At 36.3% G+C, this 20,062-nt stretch overlaps 3 protein-coding genes and 1 pseudogene across 7 annotated transcripts in view; 3 read left to right on the forward strand and 1 right to left on the reverse strand.

Moving 5' to 3' along the window:
* TRPM7 (transient receptor potential cation channel subfamily M member 7) overlaps window positions 1-4,276 on the forward strand; it is a 102,950-nt gene extending 98,674 nt beyond the window's left edge. For all 3 annotated transcript variants that reach the window (XR_014059107.1, XM_081508297.1, XM_081508296.1), the window contains one exon: window positions 2,807-4,276. Coding sequence is in view for 2 of the 3 variants with exons in the window: in XM_081508297.1 (XP_081364423.1) it covers window positions 2,807-2,937 (131 nt within the window). In the remaining variant the exon portion in view is untranslated. The remainder of the gene's footprint in view (window positions 1-2,806) is intronic.
* USP8 (ubiquitin specific peptidase 8) overlaps window positions 1-20,062 on the reverse strand; it is a 92,354-nt gene that overhangs the window by 1,301 nt on the left and 70,991 nt on the right. For both annotated transcript variants that reach the window (XR_014059109.1, XR_014059108.1), the window contains exon 19: window positions 1,596-1,680. The gene's annotated coding sequence lies outside the window, so the exon portion shown is untranslated. The remainder of the gene's footprint in view (window positions 1-1,595; window positions 1,681-20,062) is intronic.
* Window positions 2,942-20,062, forward strand: part of USP50 (ubiquitin specific peptidase 50) — a 40,437-nt gene continuing 23,316 nt past the window's right edge. The window contains exons 1-4 of one of the 2 annotated variants that reach the window (XM_081508310.1): window positions 2,942-3,138; window positions 5,796-5,920; window positions 14,798-15,033; window positions 17,016-17,072. In XM_081508310.1, the coding sequence (XP_081364436.1) occupies window positions 15,017-15,033; window positions 17,016-17,072 (74 nt within the window). In that variant the 5' untranslated portion in view covers window positions 2,942-3,138; window positions 5,796-5,920; window positions 14,798-15,016. Of the gene's footprint in view, window positions 3,139-5,795; window positions 5,921-14,797; window positions 15,034-17,015; window positions 17,073-20,062 lie in introns of those variants that run through there. The other variant, XM_081508307.1, reaches the window with a different exon arrangement.
* Window positions 13,012-13,593, forward strand: LOC145513097 (large ribosomal subunit protein mL42 pseudogene; annotated as a pseudogene).

Genomic DNA, 20,062 nt, shown 5'->3' on the forward strand with positions numbered 1-20,062 from the left:
CAGTGGTGAATTTAACAGGCAGCCCAAATACAGTTTTTATTTGGTTTTTGATACAATGCAATTTTTAATAGCATATCTATTTTATAAATTATCATTATAAGCAGGATTTCACGGCTTGATAGGGACATTAAAAGCAATCCAGTCCAAATCCATTGTTTTGCAGAATATAAAATAAGAGTTTACATGATTTGCCCATAGTTACACCATTAGTTAACACTACAGTTGTGAACTGAATTATAATTATATTTCTGTCCGTTGTTCTTTGTGTACAGTTCGGCTGCAAATTAATTTGCATTCCTTAAGGCCTAATGCAAAGTCTTGAATTTAAAGTTTATCAAAAATTGTTCATACTGTACTAAGTATGTATTTGGATCATTGAACATAGACTGTTGCTGAAATTAAAATTAACAGTTTATATTCTGAGTGTTAGTTACCTCTTGTTTTTTAATTGGAGTATATTTGCCTAACTGTGGGTGTAAGTTCAGTTTTATATGGAAATAAAAGTAGAAGGGTTTATGGACAACTATGGTTTAAAGTATAAACTTGATACTACTCTGTTAAGTTTTTCAATTCTGCAACCATTGTTGTATGTGTCTGTAATGTCAAGTTCATCCTATCCCATAGCTATATATGCAGTTCCCATGCTATTAGTACCAAATTTAACTGAAGACTAACTTCTTTCCTGAGCTCCTGTTTCTATATTCCCTTTCTTTCATTGCTACTTGAATCACTTTTTTTTTAATTGGAGGATAATTGCTTAACAATGTTGTGTTGTTTTCTGCCATACAACAACGTGAATTAGCCAAAAGTATACATATATCCCTTCCCTTTTGAGCCTCCCTCCCACCTCTCCCCGATCCCACCCTTCTTGGTTGCCACAGAGCACTGAGCTGAGCTCCCTGTGTTATATAGCAGCTTCCCACTAGCTATCTGTTTTATACATGGTAATGTATATATGTCAGTGCTACTTTCTCAATTCATCCCACCCTCTCCTTTCCCTGCTGTGTCCACAAGTCTGTTGTCTATGTCTATGTCTCTGTTCCTGCCTTGCAAATAAGTTCATCAATGCCATTTTTCTAAATTCCATATGTATCCACTGTTTGTTTTTCTCTTTCTGATATACTTCACTCTGTATAACAGCCTCCAGATTCAAGTAACATGTTCACTTCAGAATTCTTGACTTTCATTTCCCTTCCCACAAAACTCTTTATTTCCCTGTCTCATTAATGGTTACCAAGTTGCTCAGGCTCAAAACCTAAAAGCTAGCCAGTTCCTTTTTTCTCTCACTTTTCATAACCAATCTGTCAAATTCTGTCTGCTCAAATTCTGAAATCTGCCTAGAATTTATCAATTTCTTTTCATTGTCATTGCCACCATTTTGTTTCCTAGATTCTTACCCATTGTTCCCTAAGAAGACTTCACGTGACAATTGGAATGGTCATTTTTAACAAATTTGATTATGTTACAGTCTTCCCTTAAGACTGCTTAATACTTTCCAGTGGATTTTACTATAATCTGTACTTACCTTTGCTTATGTCCCCTGAAGCAGAGGTCAGCAGACTTTTCTGTAAAAGGCAAAAGAAATAGGGACTTACCTGGTGCTCCAGTGGTGAAGACTTCACACTTCCAATGCAAGGGGCATGGATTCAATCTCTGGCTGAGGAACTAGGATCCTGCATGCTGCATGGTGCAGCCAGAAAAAAAAAAAAGCAAAAAAATATGTATTTTAGGCTTTGTGGGCCATGTGGCTTGTGTCACAGCTATCCAGCTCTCCCATTGTAGTACAGAAATAGCCATAGACAATCTGTAAACAAATTTGTATGGCTGCATTCCAGTAAAACTACAAAAACAGGGCAGATCAGATTTGCCCCACAGGCTGTAGTTTGACAACTGTTGGTCATTAACTGTTACTTGACCTCATTTTTTCCTAGTGTTTCCCTGCTTGCAAGCCGTGCTGCTTCTTGTCATTCTTGGAAGACACCAAGTCCATTTCCTTTTTATAGTCTGTAATCAACTTTCTCTCTGCATAGGGTACTCTTTCTGGGACTTTGATAGGTCAGTTCTCAATTGATGTTGTTGTTCAGTCGCCAAGTCGTCTGACTCTTTGCAACCCCATGGACTGCAGCACTCCAGGCTTCCCTGTCCCTCACTGTCTCCCAGAGTTTGCCCAAGTTCACATCCATTGCATCGGTGATGCCTTCCAGCCATCTCATCCTCTGTTGCTCACTTCTTCTGCCTTCAGTCTTTCCCAGCTTCAGGGTTTTTTCTAGTGAGTTGGCTGTTTATATCAGTTGGCCAAAGTATTGGAGCTTCAGCTTCAGCATCAGTCCTTCCGATGAGTATTCTCAGTATTTCTCAGTATTCAAGTCTTTGCTCATATGTTATCTCATGCAGCTCTTCTGCCCAGCCCTGTCTAAAAGAATCGCCATATACCATCTCCTGCTTGACCCTCTTCACACTGTTTTATTCAAGGCACTTGTTACTGCTTATAATTCTGTTGTTTTTCTGTTTGTTTTTCTTCACCCTTAAGAACATAAGCTCCATTAGAACAGGGACCTTATCTGCCTTGTTCAGTGCTACATTTCTATACTTACATGAGTTATTAACTCATAGTCAGAACATAATTATTTGTTGAATGATTTCATTTTTATGCATATAAGTTCTGTGACTTTTGAATTTATAACAATACTGTAAAAAATAGATCTGGCATGTTTAGAGGGAAATTGATTTAGGAAATGTTCTTAATTTTCTTTTTCTAAGCCATACTGACTCTTTTTTTCTTTTTTTGTTGGGGTTGTGAATATAGATCTGAAGAGGAATGACTATACACCTGATAAAATAATATTTCCTCAGGATGAGCCTTCTGATTTGACTCCTCAGCCTGGAAATTCCACCAAAGAATCAGAATCAACTAATTCTATTCGTCTGATGTTATAATATTACTGAATCATTGGTTTTGATTACACCTCACAAAAATGTTACTGTGTCACTTTTCCATTAGAAGGAAATTGTTTGATAATACAGAAAAGTGTGTGCTGAATCTAGCACAGTTAAAAGGTCAATATTCTTTTGGCCCAATTAAACTAGTCAGTCAAGAACTCCCTATATGATACAGCTGGCAGCTGTTAAATTTTAAAGGTAAAGAAAAATTAGTATTTATAACTTTTTAAAGGGCTCTTTTTAACAGAGAATTTCATTTGACTGTGTTCTGATGAGGGTAATAACCCTCTCTTTGTGTGGTGCAATACCATTAACCAAAGTTAGGTGTCTGTGCAGATTTTATTGGCAGCTGGTTTACTGCCATTCAGCTAGTGAAATGAAGAAGTCACCCAGTCTTTTGGTTAAATGGCAGTCAGATGTCTTCCTCAGTGTGTTTTAGTGTGTTCAGTGATAATGTCACTAGTGCCCAACTAGATGCTTGTTGGCCATGGAAAAGGAGAAGGCTTGTTATATAATTCTAGATGTACAGGGATATAGGAAGCCCAGGCTGAAAACCGTTTTTTAAGAGGGACTTTATGAATCAGGGTTAGGCTCCTATTTAAAAAATAGAGCCAGTTTTTTGTTAAATAGAGCCCAAATTGTGCAAAAGTATAATTTTTTTTAAAAACATTGTTTTCTCAAGTCATTGTTATATAGAAGAAAGCCATGTTAGATTGCTATAACCTAAATATATCAAAGGAAAAACTTAACTCACTGTTAAAGAGAAGTTACCTTGTGAGAAAAGTTAAAGTGCTTTCTTCCTATCATATATATAGTGACAACTTGGAAGTTACATACTTCTCAAAAGATTTTGTTGACCAGTATATCAAATCAGAATGTAAACATGAATTCTTGCATATATTTAAAATTGTGTAGGAACATTTGAACATGAATACTGTTTGTGGTACTTAAGAAATTGAATTGGATTATCATTATGTGATGTTGGGAGATTGCAATGCAATTTTATGCCAATAAAATGTAATTTAACTGCCCCAGATATTGTTGAATGCTCAACAAGAAAAGCTTTTTCATCTGTCTAAAGTTCTGTGCTTTGATTTTTTTTTTCTTTTTTTTTCCCCCTAGGTACTAATTTAATTTTTATTTGGGAGGGAGCAGTGTAAATCTTATTTGTATTCAGTAGTGTATCTCATAGATACAGACAAGGCAAAAAGAGATAAGCTGTTCAAATAGTGTTTAATATTGATGGGGGGGAGAAAATGTATTAAAGATATACTATATACATTTTGTATATCATTAAATCTTTAAAAGAAATTAAATAAATTTATTCTTGTTTACAGATGTTTTACTGAGTTTAATCATTCTGAAAAATAGTATTTTCAGTGTTAATTTTTTTCAGAATATCAGTTTGTTTTTTTAATGAGCCATCTTGTACACCTGTGCTTTTTGATCTCCTGTACAGTGTTTAAAATGATCTTGATTTCCTTCTGTGTCTTTATTTTTGGATCTGTTTCTTGTTATGTCAGAAAACAGGGATATGGGTTCTTTACTTACGTTTAATTTTTTGTTGATTATATCCACGTGATAATAACAGTAATTGAACGTTTATTTAGTACTTAATATGTATCTGATATTACTCTAAATACTTTACATATATTAACCCATTTAATCCTTAAAATGATCTTATGAAATAGGTGTTATAGTTATCCTGTTATGCTGATAACAGGATAACGAGGCATTAAGTAAAGTAACTTTTCTCAGATTCTTATACTTAGTAAGGAGCAGCACTAGGATTTGAACCCAAACAGGCTTTTATCTACATTCTTCAGCCCCATGGTATATTGACTTTCAAGTATAATGGCTACTGATGATTTCTGTACCAATTCCTAGTCACTTTTTTGAAACAAATCTATTCCATTAACTTTTTTGACTAATTCTAGAAAGTAACAGTTTACCTGAAAACTGCATTTCTCATTCCAGAGAAGTGTTGTTTTTAGATTACTCAAGTTCATCATTATTACTCCATGGTCTAAAAGTGTCATTTGCTTTCATCTCTTTGATACTTCTCAGTCTCATCCTTCTCAGAACAGAACTCCACCTCTTTACCAAATTACTTCATAAAACATCTTCTGCAAGTGTTCTCTAATAATATGCCTTCCTCAGTGTGGTGGTATATGCGAGCTACTATTATTTTAAAAGGAATGCATGTTGATTGTATTGGGACATACAGAAACAATTTTAAATGTAAACAAAAATATAAAATTACCCTTCTTTTCCACCTTTAAGTTGAACTATGCTGTTTTCATAGTCACCATCTATCTTTTTACCCCAATTAGACTTACAATTCACAAAGGAAAAGAGACGCCTAAAATTTTCCACTCCTTTAACACCCCCTCCCTATCTTGTATACTGCATGCTTTGTGATAGACATTCCATAAAATTATGAGTTTTTAAATGTTTTTCTACAATATCAAATTTTATCTAGGAAGATAGATCAAAATGATAAACTATTATGTATTTAAGCAGACAGTCAAGGCAAGAGCACCCAATAAATAGCTGTTATCACTTATAGGGTAGATCACATTAATTATTTGCAGGAAGGAGATGTATCTATGAGCAGGGATTTTTGTGATCATCCTCATTTATCATATCTGTTCTGATTGTTTCCTAGGTAGTTTTCACACAAAGCATCTGTCTTTGAGGAACCCAGATATTCAGATCTGTCACAATTACCACGTAGTTAAATAAATAACTCAGTAATTACGTATTAGAGTAAAACTATACAACCACTGTGTGTCTCTTTCAAAATTAGATTGTGTTACCAACTAAGAGATGTCTTATTTTTGTATTTCCCGTAGAGCCTTGCTGGAGCTTGTAGCAAACAAAATATAGGTACTAAATAAGTACGTGTTGAAGAAGTGTACCACAGAATATTTTCAACATTAGATGATCTGTGAGCTTTTTCTTAGAAAAAAAATCCCAGGTAAGGTTCTGATTCTCTCTAGCATATGTTTTCCTTCTAGGTTTATTGGAATTCCTCAAAGCAGAGTTTCTTCTTGGGGTCCTTGATTCTACTTTAGTGGATATGAGAGGGGCTGGGAGAGGGTATGGTTATTTTCCAGAAAAGTTGCAGTACCTATACCAGTTTACAATAAACAGCACCTTTTAGTAGGGTACTTTCTTTAATGCACTGTCCTAAACCACAGTTAGCACTTGCCTGTTTTTTACTTGGAATTTCTATGAAGTCCTGAATTATGGAACTTGACTTTCACTTTAAATGTTTTAGTATGTGTTTCTAAAATACCAGAACTATAGTATCTTCACATCTAAGAATTTAACAGTTACCTGATATCAGAGAATGTAATCATTCTCAAAACAAATTTTTAAAAATAATCAGGACTCAGATAAGTTTCATATATTGCAGTTGCTTGATTTGCCTTTAAACTTTAAAGCCTCTTTTAATATATAGGTTTCTGCTTCCACTTTCTTTTTTTTTCCAGTTTATTGTTTGAAGAACCAGCTCTTTTGTTCTAAAAAGTTTCCCATATAAAAGGTTTTGTTGATTATTTCCATAGTTGTCATTTTATGTTTCCTGTTTGGTCCATAAACTAGTTACGTACAGAGACTTGGTCACATTCAAGATTGATTCTCTGACAAGAATGCTTCACTGGAGGCGTTGTATATATACTTCCACTAGGAAACACAGGTCTTATTGTCTTTTGGGTGGTCATTGCCTATATGTCTTCAATAGATCAGTGGTTCTCAGTGTAGACCACAGCCCCTGACATTCCCCGTGACACTTTCTTTGGCCTACAAGGTCAAAACTTCTCATAACTGTAAGTTATTATTTGTCTTTTTCAATGTGTTCAAAGTTTTATTGTTGTGGCAAAATCATTGATGGGTAAAAATGCTGCTACCTTAGCATGAATCAAGGAAGTAGCACCAAACTGTACTGGTTGTTTGTTACAGTCTTCTCCATCATGCCAGTGTTTTTTTTTAATCCATTTCATTTCAAATGTCACTGATGAAGGAATAAGTTAATTTTTAATTAATTTTGACTTGAAAACATGCCTTTAATATTCTGTGGGGCAAAATGAAAAATAAGCATAAAGTACTTTGCTTCATAAGGAAATGTGATGATTGTTTTAGGGAAAGGCAATTATGCAATTGTGTGAGTTATAAACTGGACTAGTCACTTTTCATTGAACATGTCTGCTTGGAAGAATGACAGACAAACCAGGGTTCTTCACACTTGAGTGCTTGGTAGAAGACTAACAGTACTTACTAAAATTTGAGCTTTCAAGAGAAAGTTGCAGTTTTGGAAAACTTGCCTCTTAACATGGTAGCATGACAGTGTCCCAATACTTTTCCAATAAAATCGGTGCTGATTTAACAATTTATTTTTTATAGTTGTATAAAGAAATGTGTCAACATTTGGATAATCTGTGAAACAATCAATATTCTCCAGATGCTCTCTGCATGGATTACAAAGTGATCCATGAGTGGAAAAGGGAGTAAAACTCTTGCAGGGTAGAAGTTTACAGAATTCCAGATTCTACACTGCAGCTGACCTTTAGGAAACCACCATTTGTCCATTTTGGTGTTGTTTCAAATATGAATATCCATGTATTCAGTCGTGGCTGACTCTTTGCAACCCCATGGACTGTAGCCCACCAGGCTCCTCTGTCCATGGAATTTTCCAGTCAAGAATACTGCAGTGGTTTGCCATTTCCTACTCCAGTGAATATCCATGGCTATCTAAAAAGGCTATTAAAATGTTCCTTCCCATACAAAACTAGACAAATGAAGACAATGTATTGTGGCATATAGATTAATAAAATAGAATTGAGAGTCCAGAAATTTGTGATTAATTGATTTTCAACAAAGGTGCTAGAGCAGTTTGATGAGGGAAGAATAGACTTTTCATGAAATTGTTTTGGGACAACTAGATACCCACATGCAAAAGAATGAAGTTGAACCCATACCTCACATCATATACAAAAGTAAACTTAAAGTGGATTGAAAACCTAAACTTCAAAGCCTAAATCTTGAACTCTTAGACGAAATGTAGGGGTAAATTTTTGTGACTTTGTATTAGATGATAGTTTCTTAGGTATGACACCAACAGCAAAGGCAACGAAAGAAAAAATGGACAAATTGAGATTCATCAAAATTTTTTAAATTTTATGCTTCAAAGTACACAATCTGCAATGAAAAGGCAACTCATACGGTGGGAGAAAAATTTTGCAAGTAATGTATCTGATACAGGACTTGTGTAAAGAACTTACAACAATAGAAATACAGCTCATATGACAAGGCAGTTTTCATCTTTGGTGTATGTTTTTACTCAATAGAAATGGAAGTATCTACACAAAGCCTTGTACATGGATGTTCATAGCAGTTACTGATAATAGCCAAAAAGTGGAAACAACACACATGTCCATTAGATGAATGGATTAATAAAATATGATATATCTAAAAGGATATTCTCTGGCTATAAAAAGGAAGTAGTGATATATCCTACAACATCCCTTTCAATTCTGGAGCTACTGTGTATGCACGCAAAATGAAGCTGGATAGACTTGGATTCTTGTTCTGTCACTTACTTCATGATTAACCAACTGATTGAGCAAGCCTCTCTGACAGTGTTTGTCCCATATTGTAAAGATTCGGTGAGTTACTGCTACTGCTGGTCAGTCAGTAAGTCATGTCTAATTCTGCAACCCCAAGGACTGTAGCAAACCAGGCTCCATGGGGTTCACCAGGCAAGAAGACTGGAGTTGCTGTTTCTTTCTCCAGGGGATCTTCCAACCCAGGGACCGAACCTGCATTTCCTGTATTGGCAGGCAGATTCTTTACCTGAGCCACCCGGGAAAGCCATGTACTCAGCAAACAAAAGTACTCAAATAATAGATCTGTTCATGCTAACCTTTTTTCTTAGAAGTTCCAAGAAAGAGAAGAGGGTTTGATGGAGAATCAAGAACATCCTGAGAGTGATTTTTTTTTCTGTATAAAGGAACTTACTATCTTGCAGATACTTTTGTTAGTGTAGTCAAAATAACAGCACATGCTTAAAAGACATGTATATGTGTATAATGTGCTCAAAATGTGTAAGTTTTTTCCATATTCATCTCTTAACATTTGAAGCATTTTAGGTTACCCTTTAAGACTTTTTAAGAGTGAGAGTAGGAAAAAAAAAAAAGGTTGTCAGAAAACAAATGTAAAACTAAAACATCAAGAAAATTCAAGTAAAGTAACCATAAAAGTGCTTGCTCATATACTAGTACAGGTGTACAGAAGTCAGAATAACTGTTCTGTGGGAAGAGTTGGAGCCGCAGAGAATAAATATAAGTAGTTAATAGATGGTGAACTACATGAAAGTGAGATGTGTATTTTCTTCACTATTAAATACCCAGCATAGCGACTGGCACAAAGTAGATTTACAATAAATACCTTCTAGATTAGTGAATGAGATATAGTGACTAATAAGCATTCCAGATTAAAAGATTAGAAGAGAGGAAATAAGTGAGAAAACTACATAATTAATTGCATTTTGGTTATTTTGCAAGTAAGAAGCAAAAATAAGTATACAAAGGAAAAAAACATCAGATTGACATAAGAATTTTTTCACCTGTCCTATAGTATTTGGGAGACAAAAAGCAATATGAAGACAAAGGGAAGAGTTTGAACCAAGCTATTTAATGGCATTCTCAGAAAATGTACAGTTTTCTTGGAAAATATTAAGGATAAAATCAGAAAAATAAGGTCTAATTCTTGCTGCAGCAGTGCATATTCTAGAGTTGGAATGATATAGGGCATGGCCCCTGCCCAAGGATGACACAAATTTTGAAGTGTTCCACATTTCCCCTCAAGTCCGGGCCATGCCCCCTCCCCCCACCCTGGCAGACTGCCATTGCTCCTAGGAGAAGCCCAGGTCCCTCAGGGCTCCTTGGGTCATGGACTTGCCCACATAATGGCAGCAACTACCACTGAACTAGGGAGAAGCCATTGCTTGCAACTGGCTCTGAATCTAGCCCCTCCTGCCCCAACCCTACATCCCCCAAGGAGGCAATTGCTGATACACCCCAGGAGAACTTGTGGCACCTGTTCACTTCATGTCCAGCTCTCCAACTAAAGCAACTGTGCACACACACTGCATAGGGCTACTCCCACAAAGGGTACACCATGAAGACTGGGATAGGTAACATTTGATTTCATAGAGACAGAGAAAAACAAAAAGAGAATTCAAAGGAATATGTTCCGAACAAAAGAGCAAAATAAAACCTCAGGGGGAAAAAACTAATGAAATGAAAGTAAGTAATTTACCTGATAAAGAGTATAAAGAAATGGTCATTAAAATGCTCATTGAACAGAGGATGAGATGGTTGGATGGCATCACCGACGGAATGGACGTGAGTTTGAGTAGGCTCTGGGTTTGGTGATGGACAGGGAAGCCTGGTGTGCTGCAGTCCGTGGGGTCTCAAAGAGTCAGACACAACTGAGCGACTGAACTGAACTGAACTCGAGGAACTAAGAGCTTCAAAAGAGACTTAGAACATAAAAGAATGAACCAGTCAGAACTGAAGAATAAATAGCTGAAATGAAAAGTATATACTGAAAGTCATTAATAGCAGATTAGCTGATACAGAAAAATGCACAAGTGACCTGGAAATTATATAGAACAGTGGGAATCACCCAATCAGAACAGAAAAATAAAAATTTAATGATAATTAAAGGGACTTCTGGGACAACATCAAGTGTGCTAACATTCACATTATAGGGATCTCAGAAGGAGAAATGAGAGAGGAAGGGCCAGAAAATGTATTTCATGAAATTATGACTGAAAACTTCCGAAACCCAAGATACCCAGGTCCAGTAAACACAGACAGTCCCAAACAAGATGAACCCAAAGAGATATCAAGAAATACCATAACTAAGGATAGCAGGAATTAAAGAGAATGTTAAAGGCAGCAAGAGAAAAAGAGCCACATCTGAGGTATCCCCAGTAAGGCTATCAACTGATACTTCAGCAGAAACATTGCAGACCAGAAGAGAGTAGCATGATATATTTAAAGTGGTGAAAGGAAATAGCCTACAACCTAGGATACTCTACCCAGCAAAATTATCATTCAGATTTGGAGAGAATATCCCTGACAATCAAAAACAGTGAGTTCATCATCACTAAACTGGCCTTATAAGAAATGTTAACAGGGTATTATTCTTTAAGAGAAAAAAGGCTATAAGAAGAAGTAAAATACATGAAAGGAAAAATCTCTGGCAAATAACAGTAAAGGCAGTGGATCTGCCAATGAAATAAGCTGATATGAAGATTAAAACACAAAACTGTAAAATCAACTGTAACTACAATAAAGTGGGCTTCTCTGGTAGCTCAGACAGTAAAAGAATCCACCTGCAATGTGGGAGACCAGAGTTTGATCCCTGGGTTGGGAAGATCCCCTGGATGAGGGCATGGCAACCCACTCCAGTATTCTTGCCTGGAGAATCCCCTGGATAGAGGAGCCTGGCAAGGCTATAGTCCATGGAGTTACAAGGAGTGGGAAACAACAAAGCACAGCACAGCACAATAAACAGTAAATGGATAGACATAAAGATGTAAAATATGACATGGAAAACAAAGTGTGACGGCGAGTGAATTTTTAAATGTTTTGAACTGAAATGACTTACTTTAAAAAAAGTAGGTATAGATCAGTATATATAAAATTCATGATAGGCACAGATCAAAAATCTAAAATACATATGTGAAAATTAAAAAGAGGAAGCTAAACATAACAATAAAAATCATTAAACCACAAAGAAGAGACTAAAAAAAAAGAACTACAAAAATAACCAGAAAAGTAACAAAATGGCAATAAATACTTATCTATCAATAATCACTTTAAATGGACTAAACACTCCAAAAGACACAGAGTGGTTGATCGGATTTTAAAAATGCCGAACAAGACCCATGTGTATGCTGCCTACAAAAAACTCACTTCAGAGCCAAAAACAGACTGAAAATGAAGATACGGAAAGAATGTTCCATGCAAATGGGAAGAAGAAAAGCTAGGGTAGCAGTACTCAAATTAGACTTTAAAACAAGGTCTATTTTCTAGAATAAAAGATAAAGAGGTCAATACAAGAAGAGGCTATTAATTTGTAAATGTTCACCTGTCTGCACTTAATATAGTAGCATCTAGGTATGTAAAGCAAATATTAACAGATACCAAGAAAGAAATTGACAGTAATACAGTAGTAGTAGGGGACTTTATCGGAGAAGGCAATGGCACCCCACTCCAGTACTCTTGCCTGGAAAATCCCATGGACAGAGGAGCCTGGTAGGCTGCAGTCCATGGGGTCGCTAGGAGTCGGACACGACTGAGCGACTTCACTTTCACTTTTCACTTTCATGCATTGGAGAAGGAAATGGCAACCCACTCCAGTATTCTTGCCTGGAGAATCCCAGGGACGGGGGAGCCTGGTGAGCTACCGTCTATGGGGTCGCACAGAGTCGGACACGACTGAAGCGACTTAGCAGTAGCAGCAGGGGACTTTATCACCTGACTTACATCAATGGATAAATCATTCAGTCAAAAAATCAATAAGGAAAGATTGGCCTTAAATGACATGTTAGAACAGAAAAACTGAATAGATACCTACAAGGTATTCCACCCCAAAACAGTAGAATATGCCTTATTTTCAAGTACACATGGAACTTTCTCCAGAGTAGATTACATGTTAGGCCATAAAACAATTAGCAGTAAATTTAAGAAGACTGAAACTATATCAAGATTCTTTTCCAGTTACAACAGTATAATAATAGAAATCAAGAGAAGGAAAAATGGAAAAGCATACAGAGACTAAACAACTTGTCCCCCAAAAAGAAGGAAGCCAATGGGTTGATGAAGAAATTGAAGGGGAAAACAAATATCTTGAGACAAATTAAAATAAAAAAACAACTTTCCAAAATCTATAGGAAGCAGCAAAAGCTGTTCTAAGAAGGAAGGTTATATTGATACAGGCTTAAGACATAAGAAAAATCTCAGAGGCAAGATGGCGGGCTTGTGGTGAGCAGTAGTCAAGAATCAGATTTTAAAAACAGTTTCTCTTCAAATCATTTCATATCACCTGACAAGCATCTTGATTCCATGGCAATGGCAGCAGTAAAATGGGCAATGTCGAGCAGAACTAGCTTGAAACATTATTTTCCAGTTCAAAATGGAACCTTATATTGTGTTTGTCATAAGTCTACATAGTCTTCTCTGCCAGGTGACTATAATTACAAAGTATAGAGCTTGCTGTGACATCTGATGGTAGGATAATAGTATGCTGTCACCCTTCCATGGACATCCCATATGAACACACAAAACCTATGCCTCAGCCAGATCCTATATATAATAATGAAGAAACACACGATCTAGTGATGAAAACCAAATTAGAAGAAAAAAGGGAACACTTTGAGCAAGGACCCATGATAGAACAACTTAGCAAAATGTCCTTTACTACTAAGCACCATTGGTATCCTCGTGGACAGAATCATAGACGTTGTAGGAAAACTAATCCTCCAAAAGACAGATGATACTGAGGTTTTCAGGATCCAAAGGGAAATGTTATCCTTAATCTCATTTGCCATTTGAGAAAATACAATTGGGTATGCATGTGTGTGTGTGTGCTCAGTCGCTTCAGTTGTGTCCAACTCTTTGGAACCCTGTTGACTGTAGCCAGCCAAGCTCCTCTCTCCATGGGATTCTCCAGGCAAGAATGCTGAAGTGGGTTGCCCTCCTCCTCTGGGGGATCTTCCCGACCCAAGGATCAAACCTAGGTCTCCTGCATTGCAGGCAGATTCTTTTCCCCTGAGCTACCGGGGAAGCCCACAATTGGGTATATCACTAATATATAGTAAAATCATAATAAAATGTCTTCACATACAAAAAAGAAATAAGAAAAAATTCAAATAAGCGACATGATTTAGAACAAGCAAAGCCCAAATTCAACAGAAAGAAGGAAATAATAAATATCAGAATGGAAATACATAAAATAGCAAAAAATTAATGAAACCAAGAGCTGAATTTTTGAGAAGCAAAATCAATAAACCTTTAGCCAGACTCATTAAGAAAAATGAGGGCCCAAATAAAATTAGAAATGAAAAAGAAGTTATTAATGCAACCAATATCACAGATATATAAACAATCATAAGAGAATACTACTAATAGCTATATACCAACAAATTGGACAGCCTGGAAAAAGTGAATAAACTTTTCAAAATATACAATCTTCCAAGACTAAACCAAGAAGGATATAAAAAATTTGAACAGACCAGTTTCTAGTATTAAAATTGAATCAGTAACCAAAAAACTTCTAACAAAAGTCCAGGACTAGAGAGCTTACCAGAGGAATTCTACCAAACATTTACAGAGTAATTAATACCTTTTCTCAAACTATCAAAAAAAACTGCAGAGTAGAGAACACTTCAAACTTATTCTATGAGGCCAGCATTACCCTGGTACCAAAACAAAAGACACTTTCAAAAAAATTACAGGCCAATATCCCTAATAAACAGAAATGGAAAAATCCTCAACAAAATAATAGTGAAATTCAGCAGTACACAAAAAGGATCATACGTCAATCATGATCAAGTGAGATTTATTCCAGGGATACAAGAATGGTTCAATATCCACAAGTCAGTCATTGTGGTATATCACATTAACAATACCAAGACTAAAAATCACATGATCGTCTCAATAGATGCAGAAAAAGAATTTGACAAAATTCAACATCCATTCATAATTTAAAACTCTTAACAAAGGTGACATAGAGGAAACATACTTCAACGTAATAAAAACCATTTATGATAAACCTACAGATAACATCCTCTAAGATCAAGAACAAGAGAAGGATGCCTACTCTCAGCATTTCTATTCAACATGATATTGGAAGTCTTTGCTATAGCAATCAAACAAGGAAAAGAAAAGGCATTGAAATTGGAAGGGAAGAAATAAAACTGTCACTATTTGGAAATGACATGATACAATGGAATATTACTCAACCATAAAAAGGATGAAATTTTGCCATTTGCAACAACATGGCTAGACCTGGAAGGTATTGTTCTTAGTGAAATTGGTCAGAAAAAGACAAATATGGCATGTTTTCACTTACATGTGGACTAAAAAAATAAAAATACATAACAAAACAGACTCATACAGAGAACAAACTAGCAGTTGGTTTCCAAAAGAGAGAGCGGTGGAGGAAAGGGCAAGGCTGGTTAAGGGAATTAAGAGGTACAAACTATTAGATGTAAAATAAGATACAAGGATGTAATAGCACAGGGAATATAGCCAATATTTTATGATAACTTTGTATAAGAGTATAATCTGTAAAATACCAGGTCACAGAATTCCCTGGCTGTCCAGTGGGTAGGACTTGGCAACTTTCACTGCCGTGTCCCTGGTTCAGTTCTGGGTAGGAAACTTAAGATCCCACAAGCTGCTCAGTGTGGCCAAAAACAAATCACTGTGTTATATACCTGAAATTAATATGTCAGCTACACTTCATTTAAAAAATGAAATATAGGATTGAAATAGGAAGACATGAAGTAAAAGATACAGAGGTGAGCAAAAGGTTATGAAGTATACAGATTTAAATACTTGCTGAGAAATGTTTATGTGTGACTTAATCTTTTTAAGTAAATTAGAAAAAATTTTTTTTAATATGTAAAGAGTATTCAGGGGAAGGTGTAGTAAAGCATATTTATCTCACCTTTTGGGGTAAAGTTATATATTTTAATTTTTGACATTGAAAAATAATTTTAAGTACAAGTAACCCTTGCTAGCCTGACTTTCACTGTATTATCTCAGACACTAGATATACTAAGTTTTCACACAAACTCATTACAAGCTATCCACAGGTTCAAAACTAAATAGTTTGGGGTAATACAGTATCCCTTGGTATTCAAACCTTGGATCCAAATATATTAAGGTAATAAGGGCTACTTGTATATTTGTTGAAATATGTAAAGGAAACATAGAACATAAAAACAATGTACAGCTTCCAGGAAGTTAGAAGAAAGGAAAAATGGGAGAGGAGAAAAGAGGAAGTTTTAAAAAAAGGTAATTCATCCTTTCACTCTTCTTTGCTTGGTTCATGTCTTGATGTAACAGTAGCTCTCAGTCTGGGAAGGGAGACTCCCCAGACCACTTAAGGACTTGGCAGGGTGTATGCACACACTTGTAAGGGACAGCTCTGTACACTCAACTGTGTCCGAGGTCTGGCTGCGGCCATCCCTGTCCTGGACTACAGTGAGGATGGATGCTGTGCACAGGGGTCTAAACTGGCTGTAGTGTGAGAATGTGTATAGACATCTGCTTTGAATGTCCTCACCCCAAGGTGGGCACAGACATTTGCAAGGACAAGGAAGGCACAATTTGCGGGACAGACCTGTGTTTTTTGGACTCCTCGCGTGACACAATGTGAGTGGGCATTACTGGCCTCTGTCGGAACACCTGCAGTCTATCCAAGTGTGTCACAATTCTACTCCCACACTTTTCTATAGACTGTTCTCCTTGGAAAATCCACTAAGGCATTCCTACAGTTGCCGATAGCCTTATCCCACCCCCCACACTTGAATCCTCATTCTCAGGTTAAAAAGCTATATTACTTATGTTTCTGTAGCAGTTTAGTGAACTTAAAGCAATCTGAGAAAAGAGACACACACAAAAAGTAATCCATCAAAATGAGAAGCAGAAAATAACAGGGAAAGCCTGCTTACTTTCTTTTCTTTCATTATTCATTCACACTTTGATCTAAAAGCCATAGTTGAGGCCAATCTAGTTAGGCTTCATATTGTGGGGCAGCAGTGACTTGACGTTGGGTGTCAAAGAAGCAGAGTAAGTAAGGATGGTGTCTGTGGATAGTGTAATGGGATGGAGATTGGGGGAAGTAGCAGCAACAGGAAATAAGTTGCATGCAGGGAAGCTGATCAAATAAGGAAACAGAGAGGATAATGGGAGTCGGTGATAACTGCGGTAGCATGAGTACACCTAGCTCCCAGATCTTGGTTTCTAAATACTATTCTCTTCTAACAGGAACCAGGGCTCTCTGAAAAATGGCCGACTTCAGGACTGGTACAGAGATAGTACAAGGTAAGTGTGGAAGATCTTGCTGTGTTAAAAAGTAAGGTGCTCAAAGAGTCAAGTGGGTATAGAAAACATTTTGAAGGGCCTCCTGCTGGCTAATCTTGAGACTCTTTGTACATCAAAAATAAATGATGACAATAACAGATTCTAGTCCAGTGAATTTTAAAGTAGAAATTTATGAGTCCACAAAGATGAAAACTTTCTAAATTAAAAATAAATAAGGAAAAGAGAAAACTTCTCTTTATAGTAGAGGACCAACTGATGAATGTAGTTGGAATTATGGCATTAGAAAATCGCCATTTGGCAACCCCTATAGTGTTTTAAGTCTTCCCTATAAAACACTGATTACATAAAGGAGAAATAACTGGAAATTCCCTGATAGTCCAGTGGTTAGGATTTTGCACTTTAACTGCTGAGTGTTCGGATTCAATCCCTGGTCAGGGACCTAAGATCCCACAAGCTGCATAGTGCAGCCAAAAAAAAAGGAAAAGTAACTATGATGGAGAAAACTGGCAGGCCCCACTTTATTTGAGTAATTTAGAGTTAACATTGCCAGTATTGGGACAGATCAAAATTGTGTTGCACCTATTATCTAATGTGAGGCAGTAAGAATACGTTATCACTTCTGTGATATTTGTATGTTACAAATGCATGAAGTGAATCTGATCATAAGGAAAATCAGACAAACCCAGATTGAGGGATATTCTTCAAAGTAACTGGCTAGTAATCTTCAAAAGTGTAAATTCTCGAAAGTCAAGGAGATTTATAAGAACTGTTTGAGGTTGAAGGATCCTCAAGAGACTTGACAACAAAATGCAATATGTGATCCCAGCTAAGCCATGCCTGGACTCCGACCTACAGAAACGGAGATAATAAATAGATATTGTTTTAAACCACTAAGTTTTTGGCAATTAGGGACATAGCAAAGAATACTAATCTGTAGGTGATTTTACTCAATGAACATAGATACAAAAATCTTGAACAAAAGATTAGCAGACAGAACCTAGCAATTCATCAAGATGATACTATATCACAAATAAGATAGATTTTTCTGAAATGTCATGCCCTTCTCCAGGGGATCTTCCCAACCCAGGGATCGAACCCAGGTCTCCCACATTGCAGGCAGATTCTTTACTGTCTGAGCCACCAGGGAAGCCCGAGAAATAGAAAGTGAGTTTAATGTATGACCATCATCAATAATTAACCACCATAACAGAATAAAGAAGATAGAATCTCATGATTAGCACAAAAGATACAGAAAAACCTCATCATACTCACAATCCATTCATGACTGCTACTCTCAAAAAACAGATTATGCCTTTAGTAAGTATTAATTTTAATGGTGAATTATTTAATACTTTTCCTCAGTTCAGGATTGAGCTATGGATACCTACTATCTCACTTTTTTTCAGTATTTTACGAGAGGTGCTAGCTAGTTTGAAAGATAAAAAATAAAATGCATAAGAATTGAAAGGAAAAAATCCAAATAACCTATATATTAATAAAAATTATACTAAAGTTTAGAAAGCTTCCTGGATACAAGATCAATATGTGAATATGAAGTTTGTTTTTATCTTCCAGTATCAAATATAAAATGAAATTTTAACCAGACTACATTGATTAGGAGAAACAAGGTCTTGGGAGAAATTCATCTACAAAAGGAGCAGGATGATAGCATTCAAGTCCTCCAGAACCACCACTGTGGTGACTTCAAGAAACTCATCTATAAATAGACTGCAGAGTTCAAATAACTGCAAGAGTTAGCCTCTCTAGTTGCCAGGATCCCTTATTCAGGCATCATAAATGATGCCTGAATTCTTAATGTCTTAAGGTATTCTTAATGTCTTTGTGTAGCCTGAACATAAATGTAAAGGTATATATTAATGTAGAAATATCTATATAGATAGATAACCATTTGGATATACTACAGGCAACTCTTAAGCATCTTGCTTTTTGACTTAACGGTAATATATCTTGGAGATAAATCCAAATGAAAAGTATATCTACTACATTCTTAATTTTGTAACTGTTTAGTTTGAGATAATTCAAACTTACAGAAGAATTGCAAGAAGAGTACACTGAACTATAGTATACCCTCACTGATTCACCAGTTGTAGGCATTGGGCTACATTTGCTTCATATTTGCTTTATCACTCCCTTTTCCCTTCTTTCATCATGTTTCCATGTCTGTATGTGTTTTTCTGATCCATTTGAAAGCAAGTTGCTTAAATCATGCCCCTTTACCCCTTAATCTTTCAGCATGTATTTCTTAAAAACAAGGACATTCTCTTTAATAAACAGAACACAATGTTATAAAATTCAGAAGATTGAACATTAATACAAAATTATTCATATGTCATCCATATTCTGATTTTGTCAATTGTCCTAATAATACCCTTTTATACTAATTTTCTTCCTGATCCAGGATCCCACTCAGGATTGAGTATTTGGTCTTGTTTCTCTAGTTTCTTTTTAGTCTGAAATAGTTGTCAGTCTTCTTTCTTTCCTGATATTGACATTTTTGAAGAGCTTTTTCCATTTGTGTGCTTGATGCTGATGCTCAATCACTCAGTTGTGTCCAACTCTTTGCAACTCCATGGACTGTATACCACCAGGCTCCTCTGTCCATCAGATTTCCCAGGCAAGAATACTGGAGTGAGTTGCCATTTCCTCCTCCAGGGGATCTTCCTGACCCAGGAATCAAACCCCCATCTCTTGTGTCTACTGAATTGGCATGTGGGTTCTTTACCACTGATCCACCTGGGAAGCCCCTTCTGTAATCTCATTCATTTTACTTGATGTAGAGTTTAGAAAAAAGGAATTGAATTGGCCCTAATGGCTCTTTCTTTATCTACTCCTTACAGATTCTGAGTTTGCTTAGAGGAAGAACAGGTTGATATTAGCCCTGTAGACCGAGTGTTGGGTGGGGGGTTCTTTGCAGGGGGTTCCCTCTCTACTGAAGTTCTTTCTTATGCATGGTTCTCTATGAAGAAAAC

Source organism: Giraffa tippelskirchi, chromosome 7 (assembly GCF_054371585.1).
Source record: "Giraffa tippelskirchi isolate mGirTip1 chromosome 7, T2T-mGirTip1v1.2.pri, whole genome shotgun sequence".
NCBI lineage: Eukaryota > Metazoa > Chordata > Mammalia > Artiodactyla > Giraffidae > Giraffa > Giraffa tippelskirchi.